General features: G+C 48.7%; 1 protein-coding gene across 1 annotated transcript; it reads left to right on the forward strand.

Annotated features, from left to right (window-relative positions):
• The first annotated feature begins 7,771 nt into the window (after positions 1-7,771).
• On the forward strand, positions 7,772-13,947 carry MIP (major intrinsic protein of lens fiber). The gene is made up of 4 exons (XM_053555930.1): positions 7,772-8,152; positions 9,301-9,465; positions 9,887-9,967; positions 13,192-13,947. The coding sequence occupies exons 1-4, from the start codon at positions 7,793-7,795 to the stop codon at positions 13,375-13,377; spliced, it is 792 nt and encodes a 263-aa protein (XP_053411905.1). The 5' UTR covers positions 7,772-7,792; the 3' UTR covers positions 13,378-13,947.
• Positions 13,948-15,514: the final 1,567 nt, after the last annotated feature.

Consider the following 15,514-nt stretch of genomic DNA (forward strand, 5'->3'; position numbering starts at 1 on the left):
TTTTTTTTTAAACTTTATTTTTTCAAACACAGCCACAGAGGCAGAACCTCATGTTTAACACACACAGACTTATGGATTTTTTTCCTGGTGGGATTTTTAAGGAAACAAGGGAAGAGAGTGAGGATGAGGAGGAGAAGGGTGGGACACTAGCGGGGGAAGGGTAGGGCAGACCCTGCTAGCCTGTGCAGACAGCTTGATTTTGCCTACTCCATCTCCTTCCTCTGTATCCCAGGACCTGGGGAGCCGCTGGTTTTAGAGAGAGGTACTGACTGAAAGCTTGAGCACCTGATTTTTTTTTTTTGAGACAGTCTCACTTTGTCGCCCTCAGTAAAATGCCGTGGTATCATAGCTCACAGCAACCTCAAACTCTTGGGCTCAAGTGATCCTCTTGCCTCAGTCCCCCCAAGTAGCTGGGACTATAGGCACCTGCCACACGCCTAGCTATTTTCTTTTTCTTTTTTTAGAGATGGGACCTTGCTTTTGCTCAGGCTGGTCTTGAACCCATGAGCTCAGACAATCCACCCACCTTGGCCTCCCAGAGCACTAGGATTACAAGTGTGAGCCACGGCATCTGGCCAAGCACCCTGATCTTTGTAAGGGTTTTCCCTGGGGTCTTATGCCCCAGCAGAAGTCCTGGCACAATCTCTCACCCTTTGCAGCCAGCCTTGGCTGGTGATGGTGAGCCTAGGACGGGTTTTTGGTGAGATCACAAATCCAGCTCTGACCGGCACTGCTCTGTGCACACTGGTTTAACCCTCTCTGGCACCTATGTCCTGCCTCAGAGCACAGGAGCCATCCTCACCTCAGTTTCCTTCTACCTTGACACTGCCCTACACAGCTATAGCCAAACTGGTTACCTGGGTAAACAACAGTCTCTTCTCCAGAGAAGAGGGGTGACACTGGCCAGGTAATGAAGGCAGTTGGCTGATATGACTCTAAGGAATGGGCAAAGCGGGCAGGACCCCTGCTCTCTGCATCATAAGCCATGTTTTTGTTTGTTTGTTTTTTAGAGACAGAGGTTCACTTTGTTGCCCTCGGTAGAGTGCTGTAGCGTCACAGTTCACAGCAAGCTCCAGCACTTGGGTTTAGGTGATTCTCTTGCCTCAGCTTCCTGAGTATCTGGGACCACAGGTGCCTGCCACAACATAAGCTATGTTTAATACAATGCAAATAGGCCCATGAATGACCAAATACACTCAGGAGTTTGGGTGACTTGCTCCAGGTGCTTTGCTTGAGGCTTCCTGGATGGGTAGATTATAGGACCTGGGGACAGTGGGAGGGGAACGCTTTTTCTAAAACAGCCATCAGAGCTGACCTTGTGTGAGTTCTGACAATTAAATTCATGAACTCATTCTAGGAAAAGTGCTTTGAAGGATGGATTAGGAACTGGTGTGGGTGCATAGCTTCCCAAGAGGAGTACTTCAAGGTGACCTAGTGATATTATTCAGCAATTACGTATGTAGCTTTTTTTTTTTTGTAGAGACAGAGTTTCACTTTAAAGCCCTCGGTAGAGTGCCGTGGCATCATACAGCTCACAGCAACCTCCAGCTTCTGGGCTTAAGCGATTCTCCTGCCTCAGCCTCCCGAGTAGCTGGGACTACAGGCGCCCGCCACAACGCCCGGCTATTTTTTGTTGCAGTTCGGCCGGGGCTGGGTTTGAACCCTCCATCCTCGGTATATGGGGCCGGCGCCCTGCTCACTGAGCCACAGGCGCCGCCCACGTATGTAGCACTTTTAATAGGATGAGTTCAAGAACTTAATTGCCAGTACTTGTCAGTATGTCCTGCTGCCCCTGGTATGAGCATCTCTGGTCTCATCCAGGTGAGTAGGAGTCGTCACACAAGCCAGGCGCTGGACATGGAACTTTTCTTCACTTTCCAGCTCTGCTCATTGTGTTTGCTGGTTCACCAACAGCACCAGGAAGCAGAAGGTCCAGGAAGCCTGATGGAAGATTTCTCAGAGACTGCCAGTGCCCTGGTATTAGTGAGAACCCCACCCATACCACGCAGGGGCCAGTGCAAGGCTGAAGTCCCACTTCTCAAGGCAGATATACCCTTTATTTATATTTATTTATTTATTTTGATACAGAGCCTCAATCTGTCACTCTGGGAAGAGTGCTGTGGCATCACAGCTCACAGCAACCTCCAACTCCTGGGCTCAGGTGATTCTCCTGCCTCTGCCTCCCAAGTAGCTGGGACTACAGGCACCTGCCATAACGCCCGGCTATTTTTTGGTTGCAGCCATCATTGTTGTTTGGCAGGCCCGAGCTGAATTTGAACCCGCCAGCTCAGGTGTATGTGGCTGGCATCTTAGCCGCTTGAGCCACAGGCACCGAGCCTATTTATTTATTTTTTTGAGACAGAGTCTCACTATGTTGCCCTTGGTAGAGGGTCGTGGTTTCACAGGTCACAGCAACCTCAAACTCTTGGGTTTAGGTGATTCTCTTGCCTCAGCCTCCAAAGTAGCTGGGACTATAGCTGCCCGCCATAATGCCCAGCTATTTTTTGGTTGCAGTTGTCATTGTTGTTTAGCAGGTCCGGGCTGGGTTTAAACCCACCAGCTCTGATATATGTGGCTGGCACCCTAACCACTGAGCTACAGGCACCAAGCTCAGACATAACCTTTAAAAAAATTTTTTTTTGGGGCTTTGTTTTGTTTTCCTTAAAAAGGCTGGCCTAGGGTGGGCATGTTGGCTCTCATCTATAATCCTAGCACTCTGGGAGGCCAAGGCAAGTGGATCACCTGTGTTCAGAAGTTTGAGACCAGCCTGAGCAAGAGCGACCCCATCTCTTAAAAAAAGAAAAAACAAAATAGCCAGGCATTGTGGCAGACATCTGTTGTCCCAGCTGCTCGGGAGGCTGAGGCAAGACTATCCCTTGAACCCGGGAGTTTGAGGTTGCTGTCAGCTATGATGCCACGGCACTCTACCCAGGGTGACAAAGTGAGACTCTGTCTCCAAAAAAAAAGAAAAGAAAAGAAAAAAGAAAAATCAGATGTTCCCCACCCTCCTGGATTCTATATCTAGTGGGGAGAACTTGCCCAGCTAGACAGTGGCAAAGGAGGTATTATTGTCATTGCTGTTATTCGTCATGATTTTGGGTATTTGGAATATTTAGGAATATTCCTTTGTTTATGGTACCTTCTTTTCTTTTTTTTTTTTTTTTGTAGAGACAGAGTCTCACTTTATGGCCCTTGGTAGAGTGCCATGGCCTCACACAGCTCACAGCAACCTCCAACTCCTGGGCTTAAGCGATTCTCTTGCCTCAGCCTCCCCAGTAGCTGGGACTACAGGCGCCCGCCACAACGCCCGGCTATTTTTTGGTTGCAGTTTGGCCGGGGCCGGGTTTGAACCCGCCACCCTCAGTATATGGGCCCGGCGCCTTACCAACTGAGCCACAGGCGCCGCCCCTATGGTACCTTCTTTTCGTTGGCTTATATATGGCTCCCTTATTTTTTTTTTTTTTTGTTTTGTTTTTGTCTGTTTGTTTTTTTGAAACAGAGTCTCGCTATGTCACCTTTTGTAGAGTGCTGTGGTATCACAGTTCCCAGCAACCTCAAACTCTTGGGCTTAAGCGATTCTCATGCCTCAGCCTCCCAAGTAGCTGGGACTACAGGCGCCTGCCACAACACCCAGCTATTTTTGGGTTGCAGTTGTCATTGTTGTTTGGCAGGCCTGGGCTGGGTTCAGACCCGCCAGCTCCGGTGTATATGGCTGGTGCCGTAGCCACTGAGCTACAGGCACCAAGTCTATTTGTTTGTTTGTTTTTTTAGAGACAGGGTCTTATTTTGTCACCCTCGGTAGAGTGCTATGTCGTCACAGCTCACAGCAACCTCCAGCTCTTGGGCCTAGGCGATTATCCTGCCTCAGCCTCCTGAATAGCTGGGACCGCAGGCGCCCGCCACAATGCTCAGCTATTTTTTTTATTGTTGCAGTTTGGCCAGGGCCGGGTTTGAACCCAACACCCTCAGTATATGGGGTCGGCACCCTACCCACTGAGCCACAGGCACCGCCTGAGTCTATTTGTTTTCAATAATGATTAAGCATCATTATTAACCATTCACCCAAAAGAAGAACTAGACTCTTGACAAGCACGTACATGTGTTATGCATATGCACCCTACATCTTCCCCCTTTCCCCCGCAGTCCAAGGTAAATGCGATCCTGAACTGAATTTTGTGTTCCCTCTTTGTTTTCTTTTCTGCATAATTTTGTCTTACCTATATATATTCCAAAAGTATATATAGCATGTATGTATAGGCTTGGTGTTCACAGCACAGTGGTTACACAACCAGCCACATATAATAAAGGTGGCGGGTTGAACCCGGCCAAGACCAGCTAACCAACAATGACAACTGCAACAAAAAATTGCCAGGCACTGTGGCGGGTGCCTGTAGTCCCAGCTACTTGGGAGGCTGAGGCAAGAGAATCGCTTGAGCCCAAGAGTTGGAGGTTGCTGTGAGTTATGACGCCACAGCACTCTACCCAGGGTGACATAGTAAGACTCTATCTTGCTTTGTTGTCCTGGGTAGTATACCGTGGCATTATCATAGCTCACAGCAACCTCAGACTCTTGGGCTCCAGTGATCCTCTTGCCTCAGTTTTTCTATTTTTAGTAGAGATAGTGTCTGGGTCTTGCTCAGGCTGGTCTGAAATTCCTGACTTCCAGCAGTCCATTCACTTTGGCTTCATAGAGTGCTAGGATTACAGGTGTGAGGCATCATGCCTGGCCTATATTTTTATATTCTTAGGGTTTTTCGGCAGGATGTTAATTTTTTTGTTGTTATCATTTGTTTTTAATTTTATAAAATGGGGCTCGCTGGCGGCACCTGTGGCTCAGTGAGTAGGGCGCCGGCCCCATAGGGTGGTGGATTCAAACCCAGCCCTGGCCAAACTGCAAAAAAAAAATAGCCAGGCATCGTGGTGGGCACCTGTAGTCCCAGCTACTTGGGAGTCTGAGGCAAGAGAATCGCCTAAGCCCAGAAGTTTGAGGTTGCTATGAACTGTGATGTCAGGGCACTCTACCGAGAGCAGTAAAGTTAGACTCTGTCTCTAAAATAAATAAATAAATACATACATAAATAAATAAAAAATAAAAAGGGGCTCGATGACTGTAGCTCAGTGGTTAGGGCGCTGGCCACATGCACCAAGACTGGGTTTAAAAAAAAATTTATATGGGCGGCACCCGTGGCTCAAAGGGGTAGGGCACCAGCCCCATATGCCGAAGGTGGTGGGTTCAAACCCATCCCCGGCCAAAAACTGCAAAAAAAAAAAAAAAAAAATTTATAAAAAGGTTTCCGGCTCAGCGCCTGTGGCTCAAGTGGCTAAGGCGCCAGCCACATATACCTGAGCTGGCGGGTTCGAATCCAACCCGGGCCTGCCAAACAACGACGGCTGCAACCAAAAAATAGCCGGGCGTTGTGGTGGGCGCTGTAGTCCCAGCTTCTTGGGAGGCAGAGGCAGGAGACTTGCTTGAGCCCAGGAGTGGAGGTTGCTATGAGCTGTGATGCCACGGCACTCTACCCAGGACGACAGCCTGAGGCTCTGTCTCAAAAAAAAAAAAAAAAGATTTCCAGGCTTGGTGCCTGTAGCTCAGTGGGTAGGGCACCAGCCACATACACAGGAGTTGGCAGGTTTGAATCCAGCCCGGGCCTGCCAAACAACAATGACAACTACAACCAAAAAATAAAAATAGCCGGGTGTTGTGGCAGGCACCTGTAGTCCCAGCTACTTGGGAGGCTGAGGCAAGAGAATCGCTTAAGCCCAAGAGTTTGAGATTACTATGAGCTGTGATGTTACAGCACTCTACCCAGGGTGACAAGTGAGACTCTGTCTCAAAAAAACAAAAAAGGTTTCCATGCCTCGTATAATCTTCTGGGATTTTTTTTTTTTTTTTTTTTTTAATGAGACAAAGTCTCACTCTGTTGCCTAGGCTAGGGTGCTGATGCATTATAGCTCACAGAAACCTCAAACTCTTGAGCTCAGGTGATCCTCTTGCCTTAACCTTCCGAATAGCTGGAACTCTGGCCACCTGCCTCAAAACCTCTCCAGTTTTTCTGTTTTTAGGAGTGACAGGGTCTTGCTCTTGCTCAGGTTGATATCAGACTCCCGAACTCAGGCAAGATGGTGCTGTACTATATTCTGTATTATATAGAATATATGACCCGCAGTCACAGCTGTGCCATCACTTTGTATCTTCAATCACATCTGCATCCAAGTATCTGCTGCCAGAGTCCCTGTTCTTTTTTCTTTTCTTTTTTTTGTAGAGACAGAGTCTTACTGTATCACCCTCGGTAGAGTGCCGTGGCCTCACACAGCTCACAGCAACCTCCAGCTCCTGGGCTTAGGCGATTCTCTTGCCTCGGCCTCCCGAGTAGCTGGGACTACAGGCACCCGCCACAACGCCTGGCTATTTTATTGTTGCAGTTTTGGCCGGGGCCAGTGGGGCCAGCACCCTACCCACTGAGCCACAGGAGCCGCCCCAAGGTCCCTGTTCTTAACACCATTATGTGCTGCCCGTTCCCTCACCTGTTTAGGGGACATTTTCCGGAGGCAGCATGAACCCTACACAATCCCTGGGACCAGCAGTGGTGACTGAGAACTGGGAGCATCACTGGCTGAGAGGCATCCAGGGTTACAAAGTCTGAAATCTGGAGATTAGTGGGGCTTCTAGAACATAAAATACTCCAAAGACCTCTGATGGACTGTTTCTCTTCCATGAAATCAGAAGTTCTAATCTCCTGAGGTGTCCTCTGACCTGTTCTCAGCAACTTTTCCTGCCAATGGCAGGATCCCTGGCTAGGATGTGGGAAAGGCCCTTAATCTTTACCTGGGTTTCAAAGTTTAGGGCTCCAGTGTCCTGATTATAGCTAGAATAGAGGGCATTAGATCCGCCCATCGTTTCTCAGCTATAGCTCAATTTCTTTCTTCTTACTACTTCCTGCTATGACTTTGTGACTTTGGAAAGATGAAGTACAACCTGATTCTGAGGTTTAGTTACTCATCCCTTTTCCCTTCCCTCGACCCCCATCCTGCTCCCAGTCTATGCATGGAAGACAGCATCTTCTCTCTGTCAGTCTCTGTGGTTTAAAAGGCCAGACTGAGGGTTTGAAAAGAGAGGTGCTGTCATGGGTTGGGGGAAGGGAACCCGGGCTGGAGAAAGCCCTACGCAGCAGAACTATTCTATCCCAGAGCTGCAGGGTCCACAGATTCCAGCCCAATCCAGCCAATGGGAGAAGGCCATCTAATCCTGGGGAACTAAAGAATTTTCTTCAGTTATCCAACTTTCCTGCTGAACCCCATTCCTTACCCCACCCCCCACCCTTACCCCTGGGAGACTCCAAGAAGCCTGAGGTCCTCAGTAGCTGAGCCCCTTACCTCACTGAGTGAGCTCAGCTTGAGGAACCCTCCAAAGAAAGTTGAAGAATGTTTGAATATGGATGTCATTCAGGTCTATGAACCTGAACTTTGGCACAAATAGAAGGGCTAACTCTTCTGGTCCCACTGCTCTTTGTCCTTTCCTCTCAGAGTCTCTCCAGCTCAGCCCCACTATCACCCCCATGGCTCCTTCAACTCATCTCTCAGTTGAGGAGAGAAGGGAAAATCCAGAAGCTTTGTCAGATGTACAAAGGGCTGTGGGTCCAGCCCTCCACAGCTATGAAGGGGTTAAGAGGCTGGGCCAGTTACCCTAGCCTGCCCCTCCCAGGGATTAAGAGTCCTCTATAAAGGGGACTGTCCACCCAGAGTAGGCCAGGGGGGTAGCAGGGACCCAGGCACTGTGCCCATCCCCCCTGCCATGTGGGAACTGCGGTCAGCCTCCTTCTGGAGGGCCATATTTGCTGAATTCTTTGCCACCCTCTTCTATGTCTTCTTTGGACTGGGGTCCTCACTGCGTTGGGCTCCTGGACCACTACATGTCCTACAGGTGGCTCTGGCCTTTGGCCTGGCCTTGGCTACGCTGGTGCAGGCTGTGGGCCACATCAGTGGAGCCCACGTCAATCCTGCAGTCACTTTTGCCTTCCTTGTGGGCTCCCAGATGTCCCTGCTCCGTGCCTTCTGCTATATGGCAGCCCAGCTCCTGGGAGCCGTGGCGGGGGCCGCTGTGCTGTATAGTGTTACCCCGCCGGCCGTCCGAGGAAACCTAGCACTCAACACGGTAATGGTCTGCTGAGAGGGGCTGGGGCAACCTGTTGTCCTGATTCTGTGGCTCTGACTCCCTGCCTGGTGTAGGTGAATCAGCTCCCCTGGGCTTTGGGACAATGTGTGTGTGTGTTAGGGTGGGGAGAATTGATAGGCGGTTTGGAGGTCTAAGAAAGGCACAGGGCCCTGGATTGAGAATCAAGAAAACTGAATTTGGTTTTCAGCATTCCTTCCAATTCCTTGTAGATTCTTGAGAAAACTTCCTGGCTGGGCATGATGGCTCATGCCTGTAATCCTAGCATTCTGGGAGACCAAGGGAGGGAGGATTCCTTGAGCTCAGGAGTTCAAGACCAGCCTGAGCAAGAGTGAGACCCTGTCTCTACTTTGAAATAGAAAAAAGTAGCCGGGCTTTGTGTCAGGTGCTCGTAGTCCCAGCTACTCAGTAGGCTGAGGCAGGAGGATTGCTTGAACCCAGGAGTTTGAGATTGCTGTGAGATAGGCTGATGCCACAGCACTCTAGCCTGGGTGACGGAGTGAGACCTTCTCTATAGAACTTTTTTTGTTTGTTTGTTTTTGAGAGAGTCTCACTTTGTTGCCCTCAGTAGGGTGCTATGGCGTCACAGCTCATAGCAACTTCAAACTCTTGAGCTCAAGCAATTCTCTTGCCTCAGCCTTCCAAGTAGGTGGGACTACAGGCACCAGCCACGTCCGGCTATTTTTAGAGATGAGGTCTCACTCTGGCTCAGGCTGGTCTGGAACCTGTGAGTTCAGGCAATCCACTCCCCTTAGCCTTCCAGAGTGCTAGGATTACAGGCATGAGCCACCATGCCTGGTGGGACTGTTTCTCAAAAAAAAAAAAAAAAAAAAAGAAAGAAAGAAAGGAAAAGAAAAAAGAAAGGAAAGGAGAAAAGAAAAGAGGAGAAAAATGTCCTTTACTTTACAGAGTCTCATTTTCCTCATCCATATAAGTGGGTGCAATCATTTCCACCATGAAGGAGTATTGTTAGTAGAAATTAAGATACAAATACAATTACTATGAAGGAGGTTGTAATTATCCTTCCTCTCCAGGGAATTGATGCCATACGGGATCCCTGCCTGGCAAGTTTGAGGTGGTAACACTGTGGCAGCCCTAACGAGCTGCTCCTTTCTTCTTCCTTTGTCCAGTTACACCCTGGGGTGAGTGTGGGCCAGGCCACCATGGTGGAGATCTTCCTGACGCTCCAGTTCGTGCTCTGCATCTTTGCCACATATGACGAGAGGCGGAATGGCCGACTGGGCTCCGTGGCGCTGGCTGTTGGCTTCTCCCTCACCCTGGGGCACCTCTTTGGGGTAAGCAGAAGAGGAAAGCAACTTATCATTTCAGGATTCCAGGGTTTCCTGACTTTTAAGGGTTCTTCCTACCTACCCCACTGTCAAACATGAATATTATCCACGTCACTCTGTATTGGCAGAGAGGAATCAACCCTGCCCTGTCCCTCTCATGTGACCACTCTAGCCCTTCTTGTCCCCAAGATGGAAATGCATGCATCATGGACACAAGTGGGCTTTGTCTATGGCTCCATAGTCTGTCCCCAGGTGGGGCATCAGTGCTCTGACCCATTGTGGGACTCTGGAAGGTCATGCAAATTGTGCTCCCCCATTTGCTGCTGGCTGGAGACAAGATGCCAGCTCTCAGCGGCAATGCGGGCTGTGGGGCGAGAAGCTGGGGTGGAGCTGGGTGTTGTTTCAGTTATAACTGTGTCTTTTGCAGATGTATTATACTGGTGCAGGCATGAATCCTGCCCGCTCCTTTGCTCCTGCCATTCTCACCCGGAACTTCACCAACCACTGGGTGAGTGAGGGGAGAGGGGCAAGATCCTGGAGCCCTTCTGGATGGGTGTGGACTGCAGGTTCCAGGTTGGGTCCCTGCTTTCCATCTGAGCGCTCTACTGGCACTCAGCTAAGGGGCTGTCAGAGAGTTCTTCGGCATGCCTGTGTGAGCAAGAGACATTATTTTGCTAGAAATATTGCTCATATCGTTCCTTTTCTAGTTAGTCAGGGATTTTTATTGAGGATCCAGTGGATGCCAAAACTGGGGCTTTAAGGATAAATAAATATAAGTACATAAAGACAAAAGCTTCTGCCCTCAGAGATCAGGCTTATTATAAGTATGAAGGGAGCTGGGCCCTGTCCCATTTCTAACACTTTCCTAGCCTTGTGTGTGATGTGGGCAAAGAACTCAATCATTGTGCACCTCAGTTTCTTTAACTGTAGAATGAGGTATTATGAGAAATGTGTGAAAGTTATATGTGTGAAACATTTAGCACAGAATCTGGTACGGAACAAGTCCTCAATAAATATTGGTTATATTTATGTTGTTTTGACCACATGTAAATTAAACATGAAGATAATTTTTAAAATCTCCAAGCTGTACACCCACTTTCATAGCAGCATTGTTCACGATAGCCAAGAAGTGAAAGCAACCCAAGTTTCCCTCAATGGGTGGATGGATAAACAAAGCATGGTATATACACAAATGGAATTTATTCACTCTTAAAAAGGAAGGAAATTCTGACACGTGCCATAACATGGATGAACCTAGAGGACATTATACTACATGAAGTAAGCCAGTCACAAAAGACAAACACAATATGATTCAATTTCATATAAAATATTTCGAGCACTCAAACCGGAAGAAATAAAGCAGAAGGGTGATTACCAGGGCCTGAGATAGCAGTGGCTGCATAGGCAGTTCTTAGAGTTTCAGTTGTGCAGGATAAAAAGTTCTAGATACAGGTTGCACATCAGTGTGACTATACTTCACACTACCAAACCGTATACTTAAGAATGTCTAATACGGGGCGGCGCCTGTGGCTCAAAGGAGTAGGGCGCCAGCCCTGTATGCCAGAGGCAGCGGGTTCAAACACAGCCCCAGCCAAAAACTGCAAAAAGAAAAAAAAATGTTTACGCTGGGTGTGGTGACTCATGCCTGTAATCCCAGCATTGTGGGAGGCTGAGGTGGGCGGATTGCTTGAGCTCAGGAGTTCGAGGCTTGTCTGAGGGAGAGCAAGATCCTGACTCATGAAAAAAATGGAAGAACCCAGCCGGGCACCGTAGCGAGTGCCTATAATCCCAGCAGCTTGGGAGGCTGAGGCAGCAGGATGCCCACAGCCTGAGTCTGAGGTTGCAGTGAGCTGTGAACCATTGCACTCCACTCAGGGCATAGGGTAGAATTCTGTCTCCACAGAAAAAAACAAGGCAAAAAAAATGTTTAATACGAGGCCAGGAACGGTGGCTCACACCTGTACTCCTAGCATTCTGGGAGGCTAAGAAGGAGATTGCTTGAGCTCAGGAGTTCAAGACCAGCCTGAGCCAGAGTGAGACCCTCGTCTCTAAAAAATAGCTGGGCACCTGTAGTCCTAGCTGCTCTGGAGGCTGAGGCAAGAGAATGACTTAAGCCCAAGAGTTTAAGGTTGTGGTCTGGCGCTGTAGCTCATGCCTATAATCCTAGCACTCTGGGAGGCCGAGGCAGGTGGATTTTGTGAGCTCACAGGTTGGAGACCAACCTGAGCAGAAAACAAGTCTACCATCTCTACTAAAAGTAGAAAAACTGAGGCAAGAGGCTCACCTGAGCCCAAGAGTTTGAGGTTGCTGTGAACTGTGACGATACGGCACTCTTCCAAGAGTGACAAAGTGAGATTCTGTCTAAAAAAAAAAATTCTTTTTGAAACCAATATATAAACTAGTGCAAACTGACAACAACAAATAGAAAATACATGTATTAATGCTCCAGGACTGGTGGGTTTGAACCCAGCCTAGGCCTGCTAACCAAAACAAACAAACAAAAAATAGCCAGGCATTGTGGCAGGCGCCTGTAGTCCCAGCTACTAGGGAAGCCAAGACAAGAGAATTGCTTGAACCTGAGAGTTTGAGGTTGCTGTGAGCTATGATGCCACAGTACTCTACTGAGGGTGAAAAAGTGAGACTTCGTTTCAATAAAAAATAAGAAAGAAAGAAAACACATGTACTAAGAAGGATGGGATAAAGGGATAATTTAATAAATTAGAAAAGTGGCTGGATATGGTGTCTCACACCTATAGTCCCAGTACCTTGGGAGGACAAGGTGATAGGATCACTTGAGGCCAGGAGTTCAAGACCAGCCTGGGCAACATAGTGGGACCCCATCTCTCCACAAAATTTTTAAAATTAGCCAGGTATGGTGGCATGTTCCTGTAGTCCCAGCTACTCAGAAGGCAAAGGCAAGAGGATCGCTTGAGCCCAGGAATTTGAGGTTGCAGCAGTGACCTGTGATCATGCCACTGCACTTGAGCCTAGGCAAAGAGTGACCCTGTCTCTAAGGGGAGGGAGGGTTCAGGTACAGGTAGTAGTAGGCGTCCTCAAACTTTTTAAACAGGGGGCCAGTTCACTGTCCCTCAGACTGTTGGAGGGCCGGACTATAGTTTAAAAAAAAAAAAAAACTATGAACAAATTCCTATGCACACTGCACATATCTTATTCTGAAGTAAAAAAACAAAACGGGAACAAATACAATCACACCACCTCATGTGGCCCGCCCACAGTTTGAGGACCCCTGCAGAGTTTTAAAAATTAACAAAGCTAGGCACAGTGGCTCATGCCTGGACCCCTAGCACTCTGGGAGGCTGAGATGGGTGGATTGCTTGAGCTCAGGAGTTGAAGACCAGCCAGAGCAAGAGCAAGACCCTGTTTCTACTAAAAATAGAAAAACTTGCCAGGTGTCCTGGTGGGTGCCTGTAGTCCTAGCTACTAGGGAAGCAGAGGCAAAAGGATTGCTTGAGCCCAAGAGACTCAGGTTGCTGTGAGCAATGATGATGCTAGGGCACTCTAGGCTGGGGAACAGAATGAGATTGTCTCAGAATTAAAAACAAACAAACAAAAAAACAACTGACAAATATACACTGATTTCTACTTAGATAATGCCCGAGTGTATGTGTCAAGGGCAGGATGTCCTGTTTTCCACTGAAGGGGTTAGAAAAAGAGAAGTCTTGCTGCTCTGTCCCTTCCCCAAACCTGAATATTCCTTTTCTCTTCTTACAGGTGTACTGGGTGGGACCAATCATTGGAGGGGGTCTGGGCAGCCTCCTCTACGACTTTCTCCTCTTCCCTCGGCTCAAGAGTGTTTCTGAGAGACTGTCTATACTCAAGGGTGCCAGACCCAGTGACCCTAATGGACAACCAGAGGTCACAGGGGAACCTGTTGAACTGAAGACCCAGGCCCTGTAAAACTCCAGCTGGAGAGAGGGAGTAGAAAGCTTCTGGGTTTATGTGGAAGTGCTGATCTAGCCTTCTGGATGAAGAAAGAGACTGTGGGGAGGGGCATGTACTTCTTTATTTTTTAACTTATGTGTGTGTTTTTTTTCCCCTTTTGCTGTGTGAAATCTTTCAAGTTGCATTCACGAGCTGGTTGGTGCAAACTTCCCTTCCTCCCCATCCCACCTCCTTTCGCCGTGTGTGGCTGATTGTGCATATGAATGTGAGTGAGTGTGGCTGTGTCTGAGAGGTAGGGAAGGAAAAGAGGTGTCATCCTATACCTGCCTTCCTCAACCCAGGGTGGTGAGCACAAGGAACCCAAACCTTAGGTTTCTGGCCTCTAATCTGTTGCCAGTCAAGTGTATAGGTTTTGATTTCTGAGGGAAAAGGGAAGCGGGGGATCACTTCTCACAAGAAGCAGAGAAATGCAAGAGACAAGGCATTCCAAGGGTTGGGAGAAGGAACTTCATGGAGGTAGGTGACAGAAGAAATGGAGCTATTAGCCCAGCTCAGGATGCCAGTGTACCAAAAAGTTTTAGGGAAGTTAAGGGGAACATTTAGCCTCCTTATCTCAGGGATGCTTGCCCCAGGGACTCGGGTGGGGAAGTAGCTCTGAGAAAAGTGAACGCTAGGATTTGAGTTGTTCTGTAAAGCCACATAAACCTGTCTATATCCACTGGCTGGGCTGTGTATTCATTCTGGCATAATGGATCTCTTTGATGGCACAGGGGTGGGCAGTGAGCCTAGAATCTAGAAAAAGTAAGCAGTTTAGCTGGTTTGCCTGACACCCCTTGGTGTGGCTTCCTGGCAGGTGGCATTTAAGCTCGAGAATTGCTCCCTAAAGGCCAAAACAGGACATTTGGTGCCCCGGGAGTAGGGGGATAGGGAGGGAGAGAATTTGACCCTCAGAATTTTTATTTAGAGCAAGTCAAAACTCTCTTCAAATGGCATCTTTCTATTTCTATCACTAGTTTTAGTCTTTTCTTCTTGGATGTGTGTCTTGTCATTTCTCTCTCATCTGTCCATTCATCATGAAGCAAATCTCTTCTAAGTCTCCCTCATCCTCCAGAAATTGATGCTTTCTATTCAGATGCTTAATAATTCAGGAGATAATTATCCATTTGAGCCCTATCTTCTTTTTTCTCTCTCTCTCTAGAGACGGGGTCTCACTATGTTGCCCAGGCTGGAGTGCAGTGGCTATTCACAAGCTCAATCGTAGTGCACTGCAGCCTCGAACTCCAGGGCTCAAGCGATCCTCCTGCCTCAGCCTCCCGAGTAACTGGGACTACAGGGGCCTCGCTGGGCTAGAGACCTATCTTCTTTTGCTGTTGACAAAATACAACCATCTCAGCAGAGGCCGGAGGAGCCGCTCAGCTGACCAATGAATATTTATTGTTGACCTCTTCCTTTTATGAGCCTTCTGCGCACTTCAAAAGCTTTAAACTTAGGCCTATAGTACCCACAGAGACACCCCTCCCCTCAAAGACCACTCCTCCCACTTCCTCGCAAATAAAACCTAACTTTTCTAACTAACCACTCAAGACTTGGAATAGTCCACTTGACTAGGAGAAGGGGGAAGAATATTTGTAAATTCACCTCTAATCGGACTTTGGTTCTATTATAATTCAGCTGGAAACCATAGCGCTATGATTATTAGGTAATATAGGGGATCTACTTGGATAAAACAGTCCTCATACTCGCTCCCCTGTCCCTTACTTCATCACCAACGCCACTATCACCCCTGCACGGAGTCACGTGGACCAGGCCGACTCGCTCCGCCCCCTCCTGCGCAGGCGGGGCCGGTCAGTGAAGCCGAGTGGCGGGAAAGGTTGTGGCCCGGCGCCTGAGGGCTGCTGGCTCCGCTGGGCTCCTGAGCTCCCGCGGGAAGCGGGTGAGTGAATATGCGACGACAGGGTTCTAAGAGAAAAAGTGTCCCCTTAAAAGCCGCAGGGGCATTTCTGGGAGGCGTCAAGTCCCCTTTCCCGCCACCTAGTAAGAGGCAAGGGCGGGTTCCCACCCAGAGCCTCAGTCTGCGCCGCAGCGTCCCGGATTCGCCTGGGGCGCTCTCTTGTCCTTGCGCGGGTCTGCACACCTTGGGCGTCGCGCGAGG

Source organism: Nycticebus coucang, chromosome 12, assembly GCF_027406575.1.
Source record: "Nycticebus coucang isolate mNycCou1 chromosome 12, mNycCou1.pri, whole genome shotgun sequence".
In the NCBI taxonomy this organism is placed as follows: Eukaryota; Metazoa; Chordata; class Mammalia; order Primates; family Lorisidae; genus Nycticebus; species Nycticebus coucang.

Bases quoted from the DNA above. Each gene is read 5' to 3' on its own strand.
- MIP (XM_053555930.1), top strand. From the start codon at position 7,793: ATGTGGGAACTGCGGTCAGCCTCCTTCTGGAGGGCCATATTTGCTGAA. The intron at 8,153-9,300 runs GTAATGGTCTGC...TCCTTTGTCCAG, and splicing joins GAAACCTAGCACTCAACACG to TTACACCCTGGGGTGAGTGT. The intron at 9,466-9,886 runs GTAAGCAGAAGA...TGTCTTTTGCAG, and splicing joins CCCTGGGGCACCTCTTTGGG to ATGTATTATACTGGTGCAGG.